Below are 22,665 nucleotides of genomic sequence, written 5' to 3'. Positions count from 1 at the left end.
ACCATCATAAGCTGGGGACCATCTGTATAGCCACTCCAGCTCTGTTTGGTTATTAGTATTTGAGTGGAATATCTTTTCCCATTCTTTTACTTTCAACCTCATTGTGTCTGTATCTGAAATGAGTCTCTTTTAGACTTTATATGCATGATTTATTTTTTTTTTATTCTGCCAATCTTTGCCTTTTAGAGAATTTAATCTATTTATATTTAAAGTACTGATAAAGAATGATTTATTTCCACCGTTTAGCTGTTCATTTACTGTATGTTTCATACTTTTTTTATTGTTGTTCCTCAGTTCCTCCATTACTGCACTTTTTGTATTTGGTAGATTTTATGCAGTGTACCATTTGATTCTCTTCTTATTACTTTCATGTATATATTTTAGTTATTTTCTTAATGGTTATCATGGAGATTACAATTAACATCTGAAACTTATAATAACCTTATTTGAATATTACCATGTTGGTTTCAATAGTATACACCCTATTCCTGTACATCTCTATCCCTCCTACTTTATATGGTTATTACCACAGATGATACATTATGTGCCCATTAACAAAGATTTATAAATACTGTTCTATACATGTGCCTTTTAAATCATATAGAAAAAAATAGTTAAAAACCAAAAATACAATAAATCTATCTTTTACATTTACCTATGTGGTTACTTATACTCGCATTCTTTTTTTCTTCATATGGCTTTCAGTTACTATCTAGTGTCTTTTTATTTCAAAGAGAGTTTGAAGAACTCTCTTTACCACTTCTTGTTAAGGCAAGTCTACAAACGAACTTCCTCAGTTTTTGTTTACCTGGGAATATCTTAATGTCACCTTTACTCTTGGAGAACAGTTTTGCCAGATACAGAGTTCTTGGTTGACATTGTTTCTTCAACACTTTAAATATGTTAGCCAACTACTTTCTGGCTTCCATGGCTTCTGATGAGAAATCAGTTGTTAATCCTATTGAGGATCCCTTGTATGCTATGAATCACTTCTCTGTTGCTTTCAAGATTCTCTTTGGCTCTAGCTTTTGAAAATTAGACTATTATGTGTTTTAATGTAGGCCCCTTTGAAATCATCCTGCTTGGAGTTCACTGAGTTTCTTGGATGTATAGATTCATGTCTTTCACCAAATTTGAACAGTTTGGGCCATATCATTTCTTAAAATACTCTTTCTGCCTCTTTCACTCTCCCTTCACTTTATGGTATCCCAAAGGTCCCTTAGACTCTGTTCACTTCCCTTCATTCTTTCTTCTTTCTGCTCCTCAGACATGATCATTTCATTTGTCCTATTCAGGTTCACTGAGTCTTTCTTCTGCCTGCTCACATTTGATGCTAAATCCTTCTACTAAATTTTTTATATCAGTAATTATACTTTTCAGCACCAAAATTCCTATTTCATTCCTTTTTATACTTTCTAGCTCTTTATTGCTATTCTCATTTTGTTCATGCATCATTTTCTTGAATTCCTTTAGTTCTCTGTCCATGCTTTCCAAACCTTTCAACTTGCTCTACAGAAGCAACAATTCAATCAATTGCTATGTTTAAGAGTAAAAAAGAAAAAAATACCAGGAAAATTAATCAATTATGAAAGCTCCATACTAGGCCTTTTGAAACTTTATTATACATTTTTAAGTTGTTAATTCACTAAAAGTATAATGTAGTCCACATCAGGGCTTATCAAATATCACTGGGTCATGAAATTAATTTACTGAGTGGATCAAGATCAACATTCATTTAACATAATAGTACAGAATAGAAAATATCAATTGCACTGTTCATAAGGCTATATATTACTTCATAAAAGTTTTACTTCTATTTTGTGTATATATGAAAGCCATTCTCTTTCTACTATACCGTAACACTATCCCAACAGAAGAAAGAGGCTAAAAGAGGACCTACCACAGCACCATCTTAAGCATAGGAAAGGATTACTCATTGTACTGCAATGAGGTTCATATGCAATTACTTTTAAAAATTACTTAGAATGAAAACAATTTATTTTACTACTTTTATCAGATTATTACTTCATATATAACTAATTCATAATTCAGAAACCATAAAAATCTGAAGCAAACATCTAATCTATCATAAATTAATGGGTTCCAAAATACCTCACATTCTAGGGAAGATTTACATAATTAGTCTCAAAGCTGTAAATATTAGATAAATTCATAATACTTAACTGGCATATTGTCTTGTTCCTTAAAGAACTTTTTAGTTTCCCCCTATTTCAACCATAAATATGACCTTATTTTTACAAGGAACACCCTTGGCACTCTGGTCAACTGGTACCTATTTGTGTTATATCAGATTTAAATATATAGCAAATTTAATCCATTTCTTAATAAATACATAGACTTTTTTAAATGTTTCATTGTGAAGTATAACTTGCTGGGAAATTTCCGTCACAAAAAAATCACGCCATGTCTATAAAATTTATAATTTACCTCAAAGATTAATTTGTTTTAACAGACTTAAGAACTTCATAAAATGCTTTGCTAGTGAATAATCCTGTACATAGCAGAAATAGATCAGGACAAATATTACAACAGGTAAGACTGTTGTTGCACAATTAGCCTGTGCAGACAAAATAGGCTCCCTTATAAATTGCAGGATTCTTAACACATAAATTGGATTGACACACCTAGTACTATTTAGGATAGTCATTCCAAATTTCTTCTAATACTGAGCTTTCAGTTAATTCATATGCAGTGTTTAAATTTAGGGATCTTCAGGGACTTCCCTCGTGGTCCAGTGGTTAAGACTCCGCGCTCCCAATGCAGGGGGCCCGGGTTTGATCCCTGGTCAGGGAACTAGATCCCACATGCGGCAACTAAGAGCCTGCATGCCACAACTAAAAGATCCCACATGCTGCAATTAAAAAGATCCTGCATGCTGCAACTAAAAAGATCCTGTATGCCGCAACAAAGATCTCACACGTGGCAACGAAGATCCCACGTGCTGCAATTAAGACCCAGCACAGCCAAATAAATAAATAAATATTTAAATAAATCAATAAATTTAGGGATCTTTGTATTATTTCTGACCTCGTCTCAGATCAGACTTAAGTCTAGGACTTTACTGATACTCTGCTTTTCCTGGGAACTATTAGGACTACATCTCAATTCTAAACTTAGAAAATAGTTCTGACAAAGTTCTTGAGTGGAATTATTAATTCTTTCTTTCAACAAATGTTTGCCAAGGGCACTGTGAGTAGAGTGGTACATGTGCATAGCCTCTGCCCTCATGGAACAGGCTCCTTTATTCAAGGTCTAGAAGAGTACAGTCTATTGGCATGGAAAAAATGGAAAGACTGTAGGGCAGTAGGGCTTTGGAGAATCCAAGCTTCAAATCCCAGGTCCACTGTCTACTACACATTAGGCAAGTTTCTTAATCTCTCTAAGCCTTAATCTCTCCCTTTACAAAATGAGTTTAAATCAACTATTTCCACAAAGTTATTTCAAAGGTTAAATAAAAACTACAAAAAGTGCCTAGTACAATAGAGGGAATATTACTAAATATTCAAAATATTCACAAATTCAGGGACTGGCACATAGAATCCATTCAATATCCACTCTGAGACAAGAAACCTTAAATACCATTTCCAAAGAAAGTGAATCAACCAGAAAATACACATGATACTATATTTAATCCAATTATTGCACCTAATATAGGTAATTACCATCTTTTTCTTCATTTTATACTCCTTAACTTGGACTTCCATTTAAAAGATATTTTAAAACATGTAAGCATGTCATCTAGTAACATAAAAGAGGAATTAAAAGTTAATTTTTAAAACCTCATGCTGACCCAAACTGCATACTGTTGTTACCTAAAGCAAAATTTCGCATAAAATTTAAGTAACAAAGGAATAAATTAATAAAATGGCTGGTCAAAGAAGTTCAGGCACTTATTAAAAAACACAAAAAAGTTAATTTATCAATTACAGCCATGGAACTCTAGTTCACTAACCCAAATATTCATAGATACATAAAAAGGATGACTTATTTTAGTCTCTGAACATTACAATATGTATGTTGCTATGTATGTTGCTACAACATAGCAATCTTTCAAAGTGTTGCTGCAAGAAAACATGTTGAGTTAATACAAGTAAAACCATTTTGTAGATGCTAAAATTTACCTGTTTGAGTCCTTCATCAGTAAGTTTGTCCTGGTTGCCTACATGAACTTTCTGAAGTAAAGGACAGTGAGAAGCAACCGCAATAATAGAGGTGTCAGAAAGCTGTTTACACCTGTAGGCTGTATACCTAAGAAGTCCAGGACACTTAAATGCTAGAACACACACGCCAGTATCAGACATACTGCGACAATCAGAAATGTTGATTTCAATTATATTTTGACTTCTTGATGCAATTTTTTCCAATAATTCATCAGTGACCTATGAGAGAGAAGAAAAGCAATAAATTTAAAAATCTGCTAAAAGTAGAAACTTACATTCTATTCTTTTATTAAATTCTCCCCAATAAATAATAATTAGATTATAGCATGAAAACCACAATCAAAAGAAAACCTTCTTACTTAATATTAAAGCATAATAAGAACTGTGGTATAATAAAAAAATATATTTGGTCTTTGTCTCCAGTTCCTGGAACAGAGCTCCTAAAGTTCTAGGAATTTCCTGAGTGATAGGAATGTCTTTTGTTATTTTTAACAAGCCCCTTTTACCATGCCTGAGTTTATACTTAAGTTGGGGCCCCTAGATAGCTTCAGGATGGGGGCTGGTCACCAGAAAGACCAAACACCATGTGATTAGAGGGCGGAAACTTTCAGCCCCATCCTCCGATTTCCTGGGAGGGAAGGGGAGCTGGAGACTGGATTATAAAAACTCTTGAACACTGAGATTTGAAGGGCTTCTGGGTTGGTGAATACATCAAAGTGCTGGGAGGTCAATGTGGATGTAAACAATATAGAAGCTCCAAACTCTCTCCCCCCATACCTTGCCCTATGCGTATTTTCCATTTGGCTGGTCCTGGTTTACATCCTCTATAATAAATCAGTGAACATAGTATTTTCCTGAGTTGTGATCATTCTAGCAAATTATCACACCTAAGGAGAGGGTTGGGGGAACTTCCAAATTTACACCTGGTCAGTCAAAAGTATAGGTGGCTCCTAGGACTTGTGACTGGCATATGAAGTGGAGACAGTCTTATGGGACTGAGCCCTTAACCTGTGAGGTCTGCACTAACTCCAGGAGTTAGCATCATAATTGAACTGAATTGTTGGACACACATTTGGTGTCAGAGAATTTGTTGTCAGAATGGAAAAAACCACAGATTTGGTGTCAGAAAACACCAAGTGATAATGTATGTGTTAGTTTTCATTAAACGCCTAAAAATCTATCCTTATTAGGAAAACATACTTTAAACTTTCAAACTCACCAAAAACTCCCCACAAACAAAATTGTATTGAGATTTGGAGTTGGTTCTGTTTTTAACCCAACAAATAGTATATATCAGCCATCATGATGTACGACTCTTGACTTTTCACACTTACTATGAGATGATACCTACCAAAGTATATACATTTCAATTGTTTTACTACTTTTATCAGAATACATTACATATAACTAAATCCATAGCTTAGACAATATATCATTTTGGGTTTCAGCACACTGAAGACTTCATAGAAAAGTCCGTTAAAAAAAAGTTTTTCTCGGGCTTCCCTGGTGGTGCAGTGGTTGAGAGTCCGCCTGCTGATGCAGGGGACACGGGTTTGTGCCCCAGTCCGGGAAGATCCCACATGCCGCAGAGCGGCTGGGTCCGTGAGCCATGGCCGCTGAGCCTGCGCGTCCGGAGCCTGTGCTCCGCAATGGGAGAGGCCACAACAGTGAGACGCCCGTGTACCGCAAAAAAAAAAAAAAAAAAGTTTTTCTCGGAAGACTCAAAGCTACCTGTAAGTAACCTTAAAATTCATCTGCTGAAAAATTCATATGGCCATCTCAATTCTTTAAACAAATTTTAAAAACCAACCTCTACACATTCCCTGCCCAATCATATTTCCAAAAAAAGAAAACAGAGTTAACATTATTCAAGTCTTTTGTGTAAAAATAATGATGAGAAATGATGAAAATGCACATGATGAAATTTAGAAAGGAAAAAGAAGGGCTTCCCTGGTGGCGCAGTGGTTAAGTATCCGCCCATCAATGCAGGGGACACAGGTTTGAGCCCTGGTCTGGGAAAATCCCACATGCCACAGAGCAACTAAGCCCATGCACCACAACTACTGAGCCTGCACTCTAAAGCCCACGAGCCACAACTACTGAGCCCGCGTGCCACTACTGAAGCCCGCGCACCTAGAGCCCGTGCTCCACAACAAGAGAAGCCACTGCACAACGAGAAGCCCATGCACTGCAATGAAGAGTAGCCCCCGGCCACCACAACTAGAGAAAGCCCACACACAGCAACGAAGACCCAACGCAGCCAAAAATAAATAAATAAATAAATTTATTTTAAAAAAAAAAAGAAAGGAAAAAGGAAAGAATTGGAGTGTTGAGGGATACAAGGAGTTAAGAGCCAAGGTTGAAAATACCTTTGTTTATGCTTGTTGGAAACAGCATACCTCTCTTTTTTTTTTTTCTTTTTTCACCTCCAGATCTAACTACCAGGAGAGGGGAAAAGCTCTTCTTAGTCTGAGTTTGTAACAAATAGCTCAGACAACCAAGACTAATGAAGTAAAGAGCCAATGGATTACTTCACGTTATCTCTCTCCACTGTACCAGCCACAACTAACTAAATATTCACCATTCCCCCTGGACACAAATTTCATGAACCTGGACAGGTAAATGACTAATTCTGTAACTGTCTTAACCTCTTACCAATGAGGCAGTAAAACAAAAAGAAAACTCATACACAAATGCTCAGGAACTTGCTTATTTTGTTTAAAGTACATGTGTCTATAAACACACACAAATGCTACCACTGGTGTGTTGGAGTTGGCTTGTACCAAATCACAAAAGTCTATAGTATATACCACTTTCGAAGTCAGTCATATCACTACATTCAGTGACATCACATCGGTAGCTTGAAATGGGTCATGGTGAAAATATTTGTACAACAAAAACTGGAAAATGTAACAAATCAGGGCTTTTTCTTTGCTCATTTGTTTTTGAAAGCCAGCTGTTAAACATTTAGCAGCACATCACTAACAATATCATGGAAGGATTTAGAGCAGGTTTAGTAGTCTAATAAAATCCTATTCTTATTGGATATCTTTTTTATGTTTCCAATGCCAAGCACTGAAAACCAAGTTTAAGGGAAGAATTTAACAAGTCCAACAAATTATTTGTAATAAGCACTATTAACTATCTTCTTTCCTAATTTATGCCACCATATAAACATATTGGCAGTCGGGCAATGGGGAGGATTAGAAAATTCATCAAAATGAAAATTAAAACAAAATGAGTTATCTTATTCCATTTTGCTTCCATTTCTTCACACAAAATAACATTATAAGTATACTGTTATGAAAAGTATAATAATAATAATAAATTAATAGGGATAATGATAGTATCAACTCATAAGATGGTTGATCAAATGAACACATATAAAGCTCACTGAACAGTGTGTATGTGGCACATCAGCAGCACTATATAAATGTTTGCCTTATTTTCTACTATTAAACTAATATTCGTAAAATGACCCCCTCCAAAAAATGAAAAGTTTAATAACTCTTTTTAAAGGTAGTAAAAACTGGGGGGGGGGGGGAATAAAGAGGATTAAGAACCAACCCAAAATTACCAATCCAAACTAAAAAATGTATTCTTCATCATAGGAACCTAGCTTCAACTTGAATTTGAAAAAAAATTACTAAAGCACAAGAATTATAGATTACAGTCATTTGAACTATCTTGAAAAACAGCGTGAAAGAAGTGATTTCTGAGGAGGAAAAAGATATTTTTTGAATAGGTCAACCTGAGTGTTTCTTTAGAATTAGAATCCATACCTGCTGACGACTACTAAGATCCAGCTGCTTCCAAAACTGGAAATCTAAACAAAGGTCACGCCAGTACTTGCAAACCAATGATGCAGAAAGGCAACGCTCATCCAGGGATAAATTGGAAAATATCTGTGAATAAAAAAGGAACCACATAATATGCGCTAAAAATTTTAAAGGCAGTTAGAAAAAATTACCCTTTTTTTTTTTAATTTATCCTTTCTGTCGAGGGCTGACTTTAAATAGATCGCAGTGAGGGAGCTACTCTGCTTTGTAAGACACCCTGACCCAGAAGCAGGTCATCTACAAATGGTTTAGCACCAGGTTCCCTATGAAAGTGCGTTGTGTGAAGGGCGAGGGGGCACAACAGGCAAGGGGGTGGCCGCCTTTCCAGCCATGAAAAATCAACTTTAAAAACAGAAAACCATCTTAAGTACAAGTGGCCATTATTAAAAGAGTCATTGTTATGGACTGTCCTAAAGAGGAAGTATGATATGGGAGAAGCTAAGAACACAACCAAGAGAGGGGAAAAAAAGCAAACACTCAAATTACTAAAATCATGAATAAATAGAGACATTATTACCAGCCTTACAAAAACAGAATTATAAGAGAATATTATGAACACTGTATGCCAACAAATTAGATAACCTAAAGGAAACAAACTTCTAGAAACATAAAAACTACAAAAAACTGACTCAGAAGAAATAGAAAATTTGAATAGACCTATAACAAGTAGAAATATTAAATCAGTAATCTAAAAACTTCTAACAAAGAAAGACCAAGGACCAGATGGCCTCAATAGTGATATATTTAAAGAGGAACAAATACAAATTCTTCTTAAATTCTTCCCAAAATTGGAGCATGAGGGAACCCTTGCTAATTCATTCTATGAGGTTAGCATTACCCTCATACCAAAGCCAAAAACATCACAAGAAAACTATAGACCAACATCACAAGAAAACTATAGACCAACGTTCCTTATGAATTTAAATGCAAACAATCCTAACAAAATACATTTGACCCTTGAACAATGCAGAGGTTTGGGGTGCTGACCCTCAATGCAGTCGAAAACCCAAGTATCACTTTTGGTTGGCCCTCCCTATATGCGGTTCCTCACCCATGGATTCAACCAACCAAGCATCACGTAGTACTACAGTATTTACTCTTGAAAAGAAATCTGCATGTAAGAAAACCTGCACAGTTCAAATCCATGTTGTTCAAGGGTCAACTGTATTAGCAAACTGAATCCAGCAGCATATTAAAAGGATCATACACCATGGCCAAGTGGGATCTATCCCAGGAATGCAAAGATGGTTCAACATGCAAAAATAAATCCATTTAACATATTAATCCATTTAACCATATTAATAAAATGAAGGTTTAAAAAACCCAACCAACTCAATTAATGCAGAAAAAGCATTTGACAAACTCCAATACCCTTTCTTGACAAAAAATACTCAGAAAACTAGGAATAAAAGGAAACTTCCTTAATGTGATAGATGGCATCTATAAAAGTTCCACAATTATCATTATACCTAATAGTGAAAGACTGAATGTTTTCCCCTGAGATGAGGAACAAGAAAAAGATTTCTACCATCTCCACTCCTATGCAACATCGTATTGGAGATTCTGGCCTGGGCAATTATGTAAGGAAAAGAAATAAAAGGCATCCAGGTTAGAAAGGAAGAATTAAAATGTTCCATAGTCACAGATATCATGATCTTATATACAGAAAAAAAATACATACAAAAATTTAGAGCTAATAAGCAAATATTTCTGTATACTAGCAATGAACAAATCAGAAATGAAATAAGAAAGCACTTCTATTTGCAACAGCATCAAAGAATACTTTTTTATACTTTCCACTTCTTCATACTGAGATTTCCCATTTGTTGGGTCAATGTTATCATATTCTTCTATAATTTAAATCATGTTTCCTTCCATTCTTTTAACATGTTTATAATAGCAGTTTAAAGTTTTATCTGCTAAGTCTAATATCTGTGCCTACTCAGCTTCTATTAACTGCTTTCTTTTCTCTCAGTATAGGTTCCATTTTTTTCTGTCTCTTTACATGTCTCAATTTTTCATTCAAAACCAGACATTTTAGATAACATATTGTAGCAACTCTGGAATTTGATTTACTTTTCAGAATTGTTTTTCAACTTTAATCTCCCTGGCCTTAAATGGTAGGATATGAGTCCCCTGAAGTTTGAATGTCTCTGCTCAAGTTTTAATTCTTATTCATATTTGTTTTTAGCCTGGCTTCCTAGGGAGGTCAACCTGTGTCTAAATTGCTTAGTTTCCAGCTAGTTATTTGGGCAAAGATATGCTCAAACATCTCAAGTCTGCTCTCCAATCTGTGCGTGGGATGGGAAAAGCATATTCAAGGCTTATACTCAAGTCTGCTTTAGCCCTTGCTTTCTGCTAGATACTCTCAAGTCTCCCCTGCACATATGCATAGTTTCAGAGTAAGCCAAGGATATGTTAAGAGCTTATTGTCCGTTTATGGTTCTCTCTTTTCCAAGGTCTGCCTGTTAAACTCCTAGCTCGTCCCGCACTCATCCCAACTGGCACCACAACATGAGACTTGCAAATATGTAGGTTTTCACCATTTTTTTCCTAACAAGTTCATCACTTTTAGTTGACAAACACAGGTTGTTACTTATTGCCCCAAACTAAGTTACCCTCTTAAGACACCTAAGCTGCTGGTTTTCCAAACTCCTGATTCTTGCCAAACGTACTGGGGTTCGAGGGTACAGTAGGGGCCTCATTCAAGTGTGGTGTAGACCTCCACTATTCTTACCTGAAGCTCTAGTAGTTTTCCTAAGAATAAATGCGTCTCATTTTGTTGTGTGCTTTTGGTCGATTTCCAAAGCCCAAATAGTTTTGGGCAATTCTTCCCAGTTATTTATATATATATATATATATATATATATATATATATATATATATATATATATATATATATATATAAATATAAAATTTATATATATTTGTTTTGTGTTTGTGGAGACGATTCACCAAACTCTTCATGCAGCCAAAGCTGGAAGTCCCTCTCTGGTGGATATTTTTAATGCTTGTTCCCCTCATTTTATAGATGAGAGAATTTAGAGAGATTTAGAGAGACTAGATCATTTGTTTAAGGTTAAAGGACTACATGGCTTTAAAGGGCTAATTTGTCCCTTAACAAAGAGAAGATTCGTGGAACATAGTCACTGGAACCAAGAAACACCTTGTTTAAAATATGTCCGACTTTCGATCGTACCTTCTTTGAACCTTAGTTTTCTCCTTTGTAAAAGTGAGAGGATTGTTATCAACACAAAATTGACTAATCTAGATAGATCTAGATGGGTCTTATTTATTCAGGTGAAAGGAAATTAATAAGTGAGTAAAGATAAAACCAGTACCAGCAAAGATGGATAAAAGTAAAAAGGCAAAATACTCAGCTAAAATACCAATGCATATTTAATAGATCTTTGCATATGGCTTGTGGTAGGCAACCTACAAAATGGCCCTCAATGATCCCACCTGCTGGTATTTACACCTGTGTAATTCTCTCCTCTTGAGGGTAAGCTGGATTTACTGACTCACTTCTAATGAACAGAGTATGGCAGAAGAGATTAGATTAAGAAAAGTGTGGCTTCCATTTTGAGTGTTCTCGACTCTGTTGCTCTATGTGATTAGCCCTATGGAGAAGCCCAAATGGCATGGCAAGGAACTTAAGCATCTGGCCAACGGCCAGTAAGGACCTGAGGCCTGCCAAAAACCATGCAAGTAAGCTTGGGTGAAAATTCTCAAGTCCCAGTCCAGTAGCCCCAACAAACACCTGAATATAACCTCATAAGAGACCTTGGATCAGAAGGACCCAGCTAAGCCACAAAGGGATTCTAACCCACAGAAAATATGAGATAATAAATGTTTGTGGTTTTAAACTGCATAATTTGTTAAACAGAAATAATTAACTAACACGTGTTTAAATATTCCCACTTTTCTTTCTGTCATTAAAATGCTATCTCGTCCCTATCCTAACTCCTCAGAAAAAAACTACTATGCACCATGCTATTTTCTTAACTCATTTAACAAACATCTGTGCACATGTACCTAGGTTTCTGTGGGAGACACTAAGACATGAGATTTATTCACTGGTTTCAAGATTATATGGTCAAAGGCATTTCTGAATTATCTTTGGATCATCTGAGATTCAAGAGAAAGAACATTTCAAAGGTTGCTTTGAAGAAAGAGAACATAGGTCTGTAAAGGACTGGCCTGGAACATTTTTGCTAAATAAGAAAGAGGAAAAAATGACAATGAAAAAACTGAAATGGCACTTGCATCAAGCCAGGAAATTGCTTACTTTAACACAGGCCTGTTAGCAATGTCTTTAGCGTGACAGAAGTCCAAGCCAAGTAGGTACTCTAACGCTGTATTAGATCGAGGGATCTATCATCTTATATCTTGTTGCTCTTTCATCACTGCCCTAATTTATAGGGTTGAAAATGGGTTACTCTTTTAATACAGGTGGTCTAGCCCTGGAAAAGGGAAGAGGAAGCAAAGGACAAGCAGCTGCCTTTTATAGTGTGATCTGGAAGTCATATACATTGCTTCCACTCACATTCTATTATCCAATATTTAGTCACATAGCCACCCCTATATGAGAGGCTAAGAAAGTCTCTCGTTAGGTAATCATGTGCCTAACTAGAACACGATGGGTACTGTTACTAAAAAGAATATAAGGCGAATGGATATTGGGAAACAACAATGACTTCTAGTCAGGACCTGGGTTGAAAACATGCTTAATATTCTTGATCTTTACTGGCAGATCTGGACAATGCAAGTAAGCTATTAATTACCAGAAAATGTACAAGCCATATTACTGATATAATCTGAACTAATCACTACCAGGCCAATATCCAAATATTTCTAAAACTTGAAGATTCTATTTTTGACTGAGGCATTGACATAAGGTATCAGAAGATACTTCAGACTAAAAAAACTTCCAGAGAACGTATCACTGCTTAACATTTGGTCATACATATCCCACAGACCTTTACAGTACTTAAAAATCAACCATGCCAACACCTACATTTGGCCATTTCATTTCTTGATGAAGAGATCTTATGTGCTATCAGATATTACTACAGAAAGGACTTAAGGCTTATGAGCATGCAGACTGTATGCAAGTTATAGAAATATAAGAAGTAAATCTGTGTAGCTATTTTATATTGACTATCTTCTCTATGTCAGTTTAACTTTTTTGGCCTTTTCAATTTTTTTCCTATGTACACCATATCTTGCCTCTTTCTTAAATATTCTACTTATATTGCTTGCCAAAAGCTTGAAAGTAAAATTTACTAAACAGTCTGTTGAATAAAGCACCATTTAGAAAAACAGAGACACAAAACATATTTCTGGTACTTTTTTTTTTTTTTGGCCACACGGGGCTTGCAGGGATCTTAGTTCTCCGACCCGGGATTGAACCTGGGCCCCGGCAGTGAAAGCGGTGAGTCCTAACCACTGGACCTCCAGGGAATTCCCTTTCTGGTATTTTTCTAACCGTACAGCCATAGGGAAGTCACAGATTCTAAAACTATTTCCTAATCTGTAAAATAATTTCTCACAATTTAATCATTAAAATTTAAAGCACAGCAAACTAATAAAACCCCCAACTGTTACTACATAGAGTGTTAGTCTATAGCAAAGTCAGGTATTTACACAAGAATAAGTTTTATTCGAAAGCCAGTCACAAAATTCAATAAAACAAGACTTTTTTTTAAGTATTTTGGGAGGAGACACTATGAAATAATGTGTTCTTTTGACATATCTCCATTATTCTCTGAGCACTTCCTTGCATTCTGGCTCAAAATATTCCAAGCTCATCTTGTGCTTTACTTGTCCCAGTCCTGGAATCAGTCATTTCTCCAAGGAACACTGATTCCTTTTAGCAGAGAATGATATTTAGAAGCTAAGATCTGGACACTAAGTGTACTCACTGTCTTGCGTATTGCTGCTCAAAGATCCTCTCAGAGGGCAGAGCGAGGGAATGCATGCATGTATGTATGTATGTATGTAACCAATCTCCCATCACTGTTGCTAGCTTCTTCCACCACATGGATGCCCTTACCACATCACTTGAACACCAAATTGGCCAAGACTTGGGCAAGATTCTTTATTTCTAATTGAAGTATAGTTGATTCACAATATTATAGTAGTTTCAGGTGTACAACATAGTGATTCAATATTTTTACAGTTATACTCCATTTAAAGTCATTACAAAATAATGGCTATATTTCCCAGTGCTGGACAATATATGTTTGTTGCTTCAAGATTCTTGATAAGCATAAAACAGGATATTTAACCAAAGGTAAGTAACTTTTTAAGAAACTATTATTTTAATATTAAATGCTTCCATATTTGCCTTCACATATCTTCCCTTACATTCCCTATCATTTATACAACCTGGTATCTTACGTTGGTAAAGAACAGCTTAAGGTTACTCCCCTTGACAGCTACTCTTTACAAGGCGCCAAAATGTATAGCCTTCTCAAAATGAGAAGAAAAAAAAATCTCACCTTTTGGTAGCCTGATTTGATTAAATTATCCAAGATTACTAGGCATTCTCCAGCAAAGAACAATCTTGAACCTGACTTCCTAAGGACACTCCATTTTAGCACTGGCTAAACCATCCCTAGAACTCCAGAGCCATACTTTCTAGAATTTATCTGGTACTGGAGCCTTAAGTCAAAGCACTCATGAAAAGCTACATGTAACTTAGCTCCTCTTACCCACTAGTAATCTACATTTAAAGCTTTAAAAAGTCGCATCACTTTTTTTCTTCAACTCCCATTGTCATTGCTTTTATCCTTGTTTTCATATTTGAAAAAAACAGATCAGATACATAAGCTTTCCTCCAAAGCACACCTCTCTTATAAAACTCTTCCTCGATCACTAAAGCAACCTGTTCATAATAAAGCTATAAAAATACAAATTTAACAACTACTGATACATTATCATAGATGCATTCATGGTGAAGTGGTTTTCTAATGATGGTGATAGATTTTGGGTCTCTCACCTGGTTTCCTTTGGAAAGAAATAGTCTGCTGACAGAGAGCAAGATATCTAAATATATACCATACAAAGCCTCTAAAATTTAAATATAGATTCAAAATACCCAGTTACTCAAATAGCTACTACTTAAAGAAAAATATTCCATTGCTATCATTTGGTAAAACTGTTATAGTGGATCCACTATATAAAAATATAATTGTGATATCAGTAGGTAAGGTTGCTTAAAGTAATAAAGGCAACAGGTAGCAAAGACTGAAGCTAGCTTATGTGATCCAAAACAATCCATTTACCAGTCCAAGATCATATGTAACAGGCTTAAGTACTTTAGAAAATGCTATTCCCACAGTTGACCTTTGAAGAGCCAGTCCCTGCTTCTCAAATTTCTAATATTTAAAGACACAATTCAACCTTACAGACCCAATTATAAAATTAGCCTCTGACTCATAATGGTTAGATGTTGGCTGGTGTAAGCTTCCCCCCACTCCCTAGTTCAGGAATCTCATAAATTTCTGAGAGAAGACTATCTAAGCCCTTTTACACCATATGTTGAAAAGATCTCTAAACCTGGAAACACTGAGCTGGGTTCTAGCCCAGGGTCTGCCATTCACTATCTGAAATGTCTTGGGGTAAGCCATATCACTTCTACAGGCCTGTTTCTTCATGCATAAGAAGTAGGGAGTGACAAGATGACCTCAAAGGTCTCTTCCTGAAGTTACATAACTATGATTTCCAATGAAGTTCACCATTTTGAGAAAAAATTCATTTCATCTTTACAGAGCTCCTACAGTTAGAAAGGACTTTTTAAATTTTCAGAGAATCACATTCTTCAACCCTGAAATTCCACTTCTTGAAATCTACCCTAGAAAAATGACCACATGTGCATAGAAAACATCTATTAGCATTGTTTACAATAGTAATAAATTGAAAACATCCAATTATACCATACTGAAATAAATATAGTATGGCATAATACTATGGGATACTATACAACAGTTAAAAAGAATGAAGGAAACCATACACTCACTAATTAAAAAAACCCTCCAAATCATACTGTTAATGAAAACAATTGCAGAACATGTACATTTTGATGCCATTTACGAAAGGCTATGAAGTTTTACACAGGGCTCTCTACAAAGAAAAAAATATTCTGGAACTGCACAGTCCAGTACAGTAGCTGCCAGCCACGCATGACTACTGATCCCTGAAATGCAGCTACTGTGACTAAGAAACTGAATTTTAAATTTTATTTCATTTTAACTACTTTAAATTTAAATAGCAACATGTGGCTAGCGGCTACTGTACTCCACAGTACAACTCTAGAGGAAAAATCTAAACTGATAACAGTGGTTAGTGACCTCTGGAGAGAAAACTAGATAGGAGAGTAGGGGGTGAACCAAGGCCAACTTTTGCTTTACGGGCATTATTTGAATATTTTAAAACAAGTAATACTACTTACATAAAAGTAAAATTGAAAAAGAAAAAGCCGTATTGATATTGGGCCAAAAAATCTGCCTATGAACCACAGTAGAAAGAATTTAGTTTTCTTTTGCTGTTGCCATACCTGGAAAAAACTGAGCAAGTATGGTAGTTTGAGTCAACTTCCCTAAAAACATCTTTGAATCACATTTCCTCACGTCTCTCTCCCAAACTCTCTCCCCTCCACATCCCCCTTTTCTACAACTGTAGTAACTTCTGGTACAAAGGCCGCAGCAATACAATTATAGAAGTTATCGCCCATTATCAGGGGAGTAGGACATACTTTCTAATGGGGATAATGGATTTGTGCCTCTCCATGCAACAACTCTCTGGTACTGTAAAGAAAATTGTCATAGCTCCCTAAGTCTTCTCTTCTCCACACCTAAACAGAGCCAGAAACTCTTCACCATCCAATGGCTCTACTGTGGCTCAAAACAACAACTCAGGATAGAAACACTCCTTAGAGACTTCCCTTACTGGCATGGCATATTCACCCAGAGTCTCAGCCCAGACTTCCTAAAAACCTGGTCATTCACTTGTTCATCAATATTTACTGAGTGCTATTAAATGCCAGGCACTGTACTTAGGGGAGAAGATAGAGCAATGGACACTATCTGTGTCACCAGAGCCTCTGCCCCCCAAAGCCTTATCCCCAAAAGTTCTACTTCGGTTGGTAAACACTAAAAAACCTCGATTTCAATTCATTCCAGACAGTCTGACTCACTCTGTGCTGAACACCACCAGGACCATGAAAACCACACAGAGTATCTTTATCCAAGTTTCTAATACAAGTAATGGAAATCTATATAACATGTCTAAATACTCCAACACAATAGGTAAGTCCAATGAGTAATTTCCCCAAATGTCCCTTAGATCAGGTTTTCAACAGTCCCTAGCAAAAATGTGGAAAAGAACAATGTAGCAAATGAAATAAACTTATTCTATATAAGTCTCTTTATTATGAAATCATGTCCTACCACCTTTTTTTTCTTTCGTTTTTGTATTAATATTCTCTATTTCATGAAATAATAATGGTTTAGGTAGAAAGTGGGAAGTACCTGGTTTTTGTTTTGTTTTTAAACAGTCTTACTTACCAAACAAGACAGCAATCAAACCTCTACACCAAGTATTCGCTGATATTTAATTTGTCCATGTCATCCACTAATTTAAAAGGTTCAAGAATGTTTCCTCCGCCCTAAAATGCACACCCTGAACATACAGAGGTGGCGATTACTCCTCCAAAAATACACCTCTGTAAATTAAACAATTACATTTGGACACAAGGAAAAGGTAAGCTTTCCCACTCCTTTGCTATATTATTTACAAAAATATTAATATCACAATAAAACAGACCCAAACACACAGGATTACAAATATGCAAAAAGTCTAATCAAAGTATATTGTTGACAGTATATAATTATACTGTCAACAATTATAATTGATGACACTTAACTTCAGTAACAATAAAAGTAGCCAAATTCTTATCTAGGTTTTTCTATCTAGTCTTAAATATCATCCACACTGAGTAACCAGGTTTATATTTATTAAGCTTCAGAAAGCTGCAGATGTGGGGGTGGGAGAGAAGAGAGAAAATGAGGGAAAAAATAACTTTTTAATAATAGCTTACTACAAACTATCACATAACTACGTGACTAGCACTAGCATTGACAAAATTGCAAATTTTACTTAGTAGTTGCGAGACAAGGCTCCCACAAGACACCTACCTCTTCCCCCACTCATCTATCCCCCAACAAAAAATACATTTGTCCTTACCTTCTGGTAATCTGTATGCTTTTATGTAAGGGTTAAAATGTACAAAGGTAATACAACACAGCATAAATAAAAGGGTTTTCAAGTCAGGCAGGCCTAAATTCCCCAGATCTGCCCCTTACTGTCTGTGTGTGACCTTGGGCAAGTCATTCAACCTCTTCAAGCCCCACTAGACTGTAAGCTCCGTAGGAGCAAAGACCACTTCTGCCTGACTTACTACTGTAGGCACATGGCACTGAAATATCAGTTTCTTCTTGTATAAAGTAAGGATGTTAACAATATTTCTCTCACAACGTTAACTGAAGGATTAAATGAGATATTATGTATATAAAGCTCTGGCACAGTGCCTGATCATGGTAAATGATCAATGAAATTAACTGTTTTTGACATCAACTAGCAGCTATCAAACCTGAAAATACTGTTTGAAGACTTTCAAACACTAATATACAAAGTCTTCACCCAGTCAGTGTAAACTGCTCAAGTGATAAAACAATATTTCACACAAAACTTACGAATAGTTTCTAAACCACTGGGCTGGGAATCTAATAATAGATGAACCCTGAATTATGCGCAACAGACCTAAGCTATTAAAAGACATTTAGTAGACTCCAAGTTTTTCTACTTCAATAATATGCCATAGGCATCCTCCCCATTGGCTTCCCAATCTCCCCTTCGGACGTCTCCGGCTGTCAGGGAACCCCCTCCTCCGTGCCTAGAGGGAGGAGAGAGAAAACCTCCGAGGCGGGGGCCGGGGTTGGGGGGCAGCGCGCATCCCCGCGCCACTCGCCCGGACCCACCTTGAGCAGGATGGATGGCGGCAGCTGATTGATGTCTGGGGTTTCGGGGGATGGCTCCCTATGACAGTCGCACGGATTTTCGGGGGTCTCCTGACAGTCCGCGTCGCCGCATTCGTGGTGCTGCTGGGCGGGCGAGGGGGCGGTGCCCCCCGCTCGGACGGCGTTCCCACCGGCCTCTGTGGGGGCACCTTCCGAAGTAGGAGAGGAGCGCTGGGAGCAGAGAGGCTGCGGTGGCTGCTCTGGGCCCTGGCAGCAGCCGGCGTCGGGGGGCCGCGGCGGCGAGGCGCCTCCCCCCGCAGGTCCTCCTCCTCCTCCGCTGCCGCCGCCGCCGCCGCAGGCCCCCCCGCCACAGCGGGGCTGCTTACAGGGGGTGCAGGCGGGGACCCCGGCCCCCTTCCGCTTGCACACCATCTCGGGAGGCGTGGGGGGCTCGGCCGGCGGCGGCGGCCCCCGGAAGAGCTGCACGGCGGCAGGCGGCCCCAGGAAGCGCACGGGCCCCAGGCTGGCCAAGAAGAGGCTCCGGCCCTGCTGTTCCCAGGCGGCTGCCGCGGCCAGCCCCAGCTCTTTGCAGCAGGAGGCGGGCGACGAGGCCGAAGCGGCGGCGGCGGCGGCGGCGGCGGCCGAGGATAGCAGGAAGCGGCGGGCGGCGGCGGCGCAGTCCTCGGCGGCCAGGGCCGCGTAGCGCCGCGCCAGGTGCTGCGAGGAGGCGGCCGCGGCGTAGGCCCCGTCCCGCGGCGGCGGCGGCGAGAGCGGCGGCTCCTCCTCTGGGCCGGCGGGGGCGGGCGCGCCGGGGCTGTGCACGATGAAGCAGAGCATGCAGGGCCCGCGGAAGAAGCAGTCCCGGCTCCGGGGCGCCGCCGGCTGGGGGGGCGCCTTGGCCGGGGTCCGGCGGGGCAGCCTGAGGAGAGGGCGGCGGCGGCGGCACCAGCTGCAACAGCGAGGCCTCTTCTGGCTTGGGCGGTTACGCGGCTCCTTCGAGAGAAGGTGGCCCATATAGAAGGCCCCGAGGAGGGGGACCGGGATAGAGAAGTAGGGAGGCCCGGACAGCCGGGCTCCCGGCAGCGAGGCAGGCCCCTCTCTGGCTGGGCCTCGGGCCCGCGGCGGGCGGCGGGGTCGCCCGCCTTGCGCACACACACGCACACACACGCACACACGGGCACACACGCGACGGTGGGGGGGGTGGGCGTCAGCTGCGGGCCGGCCTGGCGCCGGATGGGGGCTACATGCTTTGCCCCGGGAAGCCGGGAGAACGATGGGCGCGAGCTTTGGGGACGCGACGGAGGGAGCGAGCCTGCCGGCTCAGTCAGTCAGTACGGCTGCAGGGGGAACGCGGGGTCCGGCTCGGACCATTTTAACTGCGGCTCCGCTGGCGGCGCGCGCGCCCGCGACACAGCTCGGAGCCGCAGGAGCGCGCGACCTGCTCGGGGAGGGGGCGGAGCCGCGGCAGCGGCGCGCTCGGGGCGGGGGCGCGGGCGCCCGGCTGCTCACCCGGGACGGGTGGGGACTGCTGGGAAGCGGGCCTCCGAGGGTGCGGGGCTCGCGGGGAGCTGCGCGCGCCCTTCCCTCCCGTCGCCCAAGGTTTCGCGTAGCCCACGCCCCTTTTGTGGGGCGGGAGGAGAAGCTTCCGAGCCAGCTGTGTGGCATCCGTTTGCACTGCCGCGCTGACGTCTCTAGGTATAAGTTCAAGGACTGCCATTGGCCGGGAGCCGCTCGGCTCTTTCTTTCACCCCCACCTCCCGACTCGGAGACCCGGGCCACGAAGAATAGGTAAACTCGATTCCGCCTGAAGGCCGACTTGGGTCCCCGGCGGCCCCTCGGGTGGAGTGGCAGATGCGCGGCCCTGGGCTGGTGAGGACTCTAGTTCTCACGTAAGGAACTAACAGCAGGTAGTGCGGCACTGCAGTGTTTCTCCACTTGTTTGCATACTTGTTGCTTGTGACAGACTACGGACTTTCCATAACTTTATTTCAGAATGAAAGCATATATCAAATTATTTATACACACCAGAAAGATAAACAGTTTTTTCAACCCAGTTAGTCATCCAACATTCCAGGCTGCAAGCTATGGATGACTTTATCGTCTGCACCCTCCAAGTCCCATCTATCCATCCATCAGGTACAGTACTTTAAAAATGATTATGCAGTGCCTGCTCTAAGATAAAAGGTTCTAGGCAGACTTGGGAGACCCAGATGAAAAAGAGGAAATAGTCTTGGCAGACAACCCTTTAGAAGATTTGCCTACAATGAGACCAGAGAAAGAAGGCAATAACTAGGAGCAGTACCTGGTGTTGAGAGAAGGTTAGTTTTCACAAGGGAGAAATCGGGAGAGGCTTTTGCAAGGAATTGGACATGCTGATGGGAATGAGCCAATATAAAGGAGGAAGTAGGGAAATGAGAAGAGATAATACAACAAGGCCCCTGAGAAGATGGAGTGACGATTACCTTGGGAGGGATACCGTCTTCACTGTGACTGGAAGGAAGGAGGAAAAGATAGATCAAGGTTGAATACAGATAGGTGGACATTTTTGGCAAGAAAGTGAAAGAGTTCCTTTCAAATGGTCTCTACTTTAAGTGGAGCCTGGTTACATACTGAAGGGTGGAAGGTGGCCGATGTTTTTAAAAGCTACTAAGGGTAACTGAGAGAACTGACTGAGGAAGCAGTATTGCAATATTCAAGGCCTGTCAGCGTAGAAACCTTTGTTTGAGCATGCCTGACTTTCCCACCACAGTGGCCAGCCTCACCCCACCTTCACCCAACGTACCATCAAACCTTTGCTAATAGAGGCCTCTTTGTCAGGAATCACTTTATTTTTGGTCTGCCAGCATTCAGGGATCTCCCTTTCTCAGCTTAAGAACAGTGAGATGGAATTCCAAGAAACCTAGAGGCAAAGATTCATCAAAGGATTTAACATACATTTCTATCAAGGCACTGCCCAAACTACATTTACCTGCAGGTATTATCCACACAGCTTTCATCCCTCTGACTTTAAAGGATTCTTTCAGGGCCCCAGAGCTTCACTGGTGAGGAAGGGAGGTTAGGAGTGACAGGGTTACCTGAGGCCTTATAACAAATCCTTTGCATCTCTTCCAGGCTACACTTTGAGCAAAAGGAGAGCGTGTTCTAAGCCTTTTTATTACTCTCTCTGTGTCAAAATTGTGGACCCATTAGCTTCATATAAATTAAACACACATTATGACCTAGCAATTCCACTTATAGGTATTTATCGAAGAAAAATAAAAGCTATACACACAAAAAGACTTGTGCAAAAATGTTCATAGCAGCTTTATTCATGATAATTAAAATCTACAAACAACCTAGATGTCCATCAGTAGAAGAATGGCTAAACTGGTATGCTCGTTCGATAGAACACTACTCAGCAATTAGAAGGGAGGGAGGGAAACAACATGAAGGAATCTCAAAAAATTTAGGCTGAATTAGACCCTGGAGTTGGAGGCTTAGAATTTTTACCTGATTTTAACAAGCTTCCCATGTGATTACTACACAAACAGCCTGGCACCATGCAGAACTATCAGAACTACACATAAAATCTAACTACATCTTCTTGTTTTCAGAGGTGAGGCAAGTGACTCTGCGACTTTTGAA

General features: G+C 39.7%; 1 protein-coding gene across 5 annotated transcripts in view; it reads right to left on the bottom strand.

Annotated features, from left to right (window-relative positions):
• The window catches only part of FBXL17 (F-box and leucine rich repeat protein 17), a 471,962-nt gene extending 451,795 nt beyond the window's left edge, over window positions 1–20,167 (bottom strand). For 4 of the 5 annotated variants that reach the window (XM_060009049.1, XM_060009050.1, XM_060009052.1 and 1 more), the window contains exons 1-3: window positions 19,063–20,167; window positions 7,964–8,086; window positions 4,143–4,400 (exon numbers count right to left, since the gene is read on the bottom strand). In XM_060009049.1, coding sequence (XP_059865032.1) covers window positions 4,143–4,400; window positions 7,964–8,086; window positions 19,063–20,055 — 1,374 coding nt within the window. In that variant the 5' untranslated portion in view covers window positions 20,056–20,167. The remainder of the gene's footprint in view (window positions 1–4,142; window positions 4,401–7,963; window positions 8,087–19,062) is intronic. The other variant, XM_060009051.1, reaches the window with a different exon arrangement.
• Window positions 20,168–22,665: the final 2,498 nt, after the last annotated feature.

The sequence above is a fragment of the Delphinus delphis genome, chromosome 3 (genome assembly GCF_949987515.2).
Source record: "Delphinus delphis chromosome 3, mDelDel1.2, whole genome shotgun sequence".
Taxonomy (NCBI): Eukaryota; Metazoa; Chordata; class Mammalia; order Artiodactyla; family Delphinidae; genus Delphinus; species Delphinus delphis.
The sequence above is the reverse complement of the archived record's forward strand: the minus strand, read 5'-3'. Positions and strand labels throughout refer to the sequence as shown.